This window comes from Adiantum capillus-veneris, chromosome 18 (assembly GCF_014529385.1).
Source record: "Adiantum capillus-veneris isolate H3 chromosome 18, ASM1452938v2, whole genome shotgun sequence".
Lineage (NCBI taxonomy): Eukaryota > Viridiplantae > Streptophyta > Polypodiopsida > Polypodiales > Pteridaceae > Adiantum > Adiantum capillus-veneris.
The window spans coordinates 18,068,138-18,072,346 of NC_140948.1; the positions used below are offsets into that span (position 1 = coordinate 18,068,138).

A 4,209-nucleotide genomic window follows, 5' to 3' on the forward strand; every position below is an offset into this window, starting at 1 on the left:
TTGTTTTGCGCATTGATGTTTTTCTATCAATAAAGAGAGTGTGGGTTGAGATTTTCAAAAAATGTATGCGTATACGTTGAGAGCACTTTGTGAATGTATGCATCCTTGTGGACTCTCAAGATTCAAGAGTGGATGCATCACAGGTTATGTGCATTGACTTATGCGATTAAGCAGATTTTGAGAGTGTGGTGCACAAATTTGCAGAGAGTTTCGCAAGCATTTTTTGCATGATTGTGAGTTGAATTTTCAACTGATTCGGTTGATGCACATTTGGTGCATGCTTGATGCTCGTTTATATTGCCATGTGGATGCACATGATATGCGCTTTTTGGCGGATGATATTCTTCGCCTTGCAATGGCATATGTGGGCTTATTTTCAGCTATTTTGAGCATCAATTTGTGCCATATTTTGGTTGGTTTGCATCCAAGTTTATGCTAGCATATGCCTCGCTTGTAGAGTGTGGTTGATGCACTTCGTGTTTTGGATTACACGATTGTGTTCCACATTTAGGGAGTTGAGACTTTGGGAAAACTCATGTATGCTTGAGTGTAGAATTTGCGCATGATTTGCTCATGGTTTTGAGCATGTTTATGGCATGTATGGTTATTATGGTTAGATAGCCAAATACTGTCGAAACTTTGTCGGATTTTTCATGCAAGTTTATTTGTTTATGCACAGGGTTTGCAGTCGTGTTTTGATTGCAATTGGCACTCAGTGGTTGCTTTGCCATAGTGTTTTGGCATTGCATTGTGAGAGTGTTTGCTCACCGGATTATGTCATTTGATATATCTGTGGTAATCTCTTCAGGAGGACGATTGTTGATGATAGTTTCATCGATTACCACCACATAGTGCTCTTGGATTAGAGCGGATTTTTTGGCATCATTTGAGCGGTTTTGCTCACTTGTTTTGTTACATTGATTGTCATATTTGCTGACAGTTCTCTTAGACAACTTATGCTAGCTTATGTTGTATTTTGATAGTACTTGGTGTATGAGTAAGATAGGCTTTGGCTATTGTCTATTGATTGATTTGTGCTTGATCTTGTCACAGGTTATCGCCATGGATTTGGCATAAACATCATTGTCAGGGTTTGTGCTTTTCCATACAAAGTTTGATGGTTCAAACTTTGAGCATTGGAAAGCAGGTATGTGGTTCTTGTTTTTGACAGATGAGACAGCGTAGGAGACATCACAGGAGGGATGCTATCACTTTGGATGACGTGGGAGTAGATGTGACGTATGTGGATACGCATGACAAAGATGTCACCTTTGCTTCCATGTTTACTCTTGACTTTCTTATTTTGGTTTTTGACGACACATTACCTTCGCATTGGATATTGGATGTGAGTGCTAGATTTCATGTCACATCCAGTTGTGAGTGGTTTAGCACATATGCTGGTGGTATGCATGGACGTGTGTGTCTAGCTGATGGTTCAGTGCATTCATAGTTGGTGCAGGAGATGTTAATCTATCATTGCCGAGTGGTGCATCATATGTGTTGCAAGATGTACGCCATGTGCCAGGTTTGACACAGAGCTTGATCTCTATGAGTCAGTTGCAAGACAGTGGATGCAAGGTAGTGTTGGACGAGCACATTTTCAGATTGCATCGTGGATATCTAGTCATAGCGAGAGGTGCTAGTGTTGGCATGATTCATACGATGCGAGTACGTCATGTGCGAGATGATATAGTCTTCGTGAGTATGCAGCCATGCAGAGAGACGAGGCACGTCTCTTTTACGAATAGGTTGCATGATGCTCCAGTTTGTGAGCGTGTTGAGCCAATTTTGCAGCAGGGCATGTCATTCGTGGATACAATGACGGATATGGATGGCTTGAGTGTTGAGGATTTAGCCGTGATTCAGTCATTCCTGGATATACTTAGGCCAGAGGCTGATGCGTGTGAGTTGGAGCTAGGCACTGCTCTTGCCACACAAGGTTCAGGACAAACAGATGCTCTTGGTGTGCATGTGACATGCGATGGAGTTTTGAGCCAGATTTGACTAAGATGGTCAGATTGGAAGAAATTGCCACAATTGCATCAGCATTTGGGAGTCTCATGTACAAGATACCGATCTCGAGACCCGAGATTTCATTTGCAATAGGTTCATTTGCAGTGGGAGCAGTTAGTTGTGCAATGGCTGATATTGGTCTTGAGCATAGGGGTACTTTGTAGTGTATGGAGATACATGCGAGATGTGTGCGGCTTTGGTGAGGAGTATGTGGTCGATCACTCTATACTTCCTCTACAATTAGAGCTGGATACACACAAATTCAGTGAGCCACTGGGTGTTGGCTGAGGTCATACTTGTGATGGCCTTGTACAGGTTTTGTACGGTTTTTTCTCTCTCACGGTCACAGTGGCCTTTTACGTGGGAGGTTGTTGGGGATAAAGACCATTAGGACAATACCATCACAGACTAACCACTTCACTAACCCTAATCTCATTCTTTTTTATAGATAATATAGAACAATAAGGAGCTCACATATAGTGTGAGAAGAAGCTCCACCAAAACTCTCTCTCTCTCTCTCTCTCTCTCTCTCTCTCTCTCTCTCTCTCTCTCTCTCTCTCTCTCTCTCTCTCTCTCTCTCTCTCTCTCTCTCTCTCTCTCTCTCTCTCTCTCTCTCTCTCTCTCTCTCTCTCTCTCTCTCTCTCTCTCTCTCTCTCTCAGCCCTTACATCCCTTCCACGCTGCGCAGTCATCAACAATTAAATTTCAATATAAACACATTGATGCATCCTTGTCAGGGTGACTAAGCTTGGCCAGTTGTTATCTATCCTCTTTTTGATGAATTCGGTGCGACAGGTACCCCTCCATCCAATTAATTTGGTTGTCCAAATGGAGTCGTGCACCCACATATTGGCAGATAAAGAGTCTCTAGTGTCTATGTCCATTGCAAATGAAGGTAAACATGAGGAACAAGAACGCAACAAGGTTCTCCTAAAAGGTCAAGGTTGACAAAAGTGGTAGATTCGTTGTTGATAGGTGATATATCTCCTATTTGGTAGGAGCCAAGGGGACCCTTCTTTAGCAAGAACCAGGGGAGCCTTGTGTATATGGCAGCATCTGAATGCCCTTTGTTGAATGCACTCAATATTGTTCCTCCCCTAGACAAAGGTAAACAACCCATGGTGGAGGAGGAGCTGGGGGGACATGTTGCACTGTCGGGGTCGTCTATGGTCTCTTGGCTCCAATTTGTTAGTTTAATAATGCAAAGGAGGATCCCATTGTTTTTGGCACATCAAGTTTCGCCTGCAATTAGTGGTGTGGAAGAGATGGCGAGTGAGTTGGAGGGTGCCCAGCATGAATCAATTGATGTTCCGTAGGATCTTATGCTAAGCCAACCTGGCTCTTCAACAAACCATGACCTTGTATTACCCCCATTGAATTTTCATAAAGGGTATGTTTTGAATGTTCCTAACCTCCATCGTTGTGTAGAATATTCAAATCACATGGCCTCGTTAGTGGTTAGTAAAAAGGTGCACCCAAAATGCTAAAAAAAAGGCCAAGTTTTTAAGAAAAGAGTGATTGTGCTGTAGAGGAAGAAAAGGTACCTAGAGAATTAACTATCATTTATTTCTCAACTGCATGGGAAAAATGAGTAGATCAAAGGTTGATTAGATATAGCTGATATAGCTACACAAATGGTGGTAGAGAGCCAAAACCATTTTGTGGAAAGTATCCAAACAGAGCGCGTGCATTGTCACTTGCTCTATCATTTACTGCTCAACTACATGAGGAAAATGAGTACATCAAAGGTTGATTAGCTATAGCTGAGATAGCTACACAAGTGGTGGTAGAGAGTCAAAACCATTTTGTGGAAAGTATCCAAACGGAGCATGTGCATTGTCACTTGCACTAGCCAATCTCAACGGTTCTATAGAATAGGAATTAAGCATCCAACACCAAATACAGGGGGTAACAATCTTATAAAAGGCCCACTTTGAAAGTTTACAATAACTTTGTGGAAAGGCATGTAAAATGGCACCGTTGCCAACATCCCACATCCCAAGAGTACTCAAGTTGATTAAATTGGAGGGCTTTGAGGTTTAGATGCCTAAATTTATTTGGGAAACCTTTTAGTTAAGTGCAAATGTGCAAGAACATTTTTGGGTGGTTGACCTCTCGGGAAGTTTCCCATCGATTTCAAAGAGATTTCCAAGAATTGATATCAAGGCCAAGCTGATTTGCCTTGGACTTGAAGACA

At 42.2% G+C, this 4,209-nt stretch overlaps 1 protein-coding gene across 1 annotated transcript; it reads left to right on the forward strand.

The window, feature by feature from the left end:
* Positions 1-2,840: 2,840 nt before the first annotated feature.
* Positions 2,841-3,328, forward strand: LOC147435297 (uncharacterized). The gene is made up of 2 exons (XM_086488229.1): positions 2,841-2,936; positions 3,011-3,328. Exons 1-2 carry the CDS (start codon positions 2,841-2,843, stop codon positions 3,326-3,328), a joined length of 414 nt encoding a protein of 137 aa, XP_086344355.1.
* The last annotated feature ends 881 nt before the right edge of the window (positions 3,329-4,209 follow it).

What these genes read in the sequence shown, in the direction of transcription:
- LOC147435297 (XM_086488229.1), top strand. Translation starts at nt 2,841, where the DNA reads ATGGAGTCGTGCACCCACATATTGGCAGATAAAGAGTCTCTAGTGTCT. An exon ending in AGGAACAAGAACGCAACAAG is followed by an intron (nt 2,937 to 3,010) that starts GTTCTCCTAAAA and finishes CCTATTTGGTAG; the next exon opens with GAGCCAAGGGGACCCTTCTT.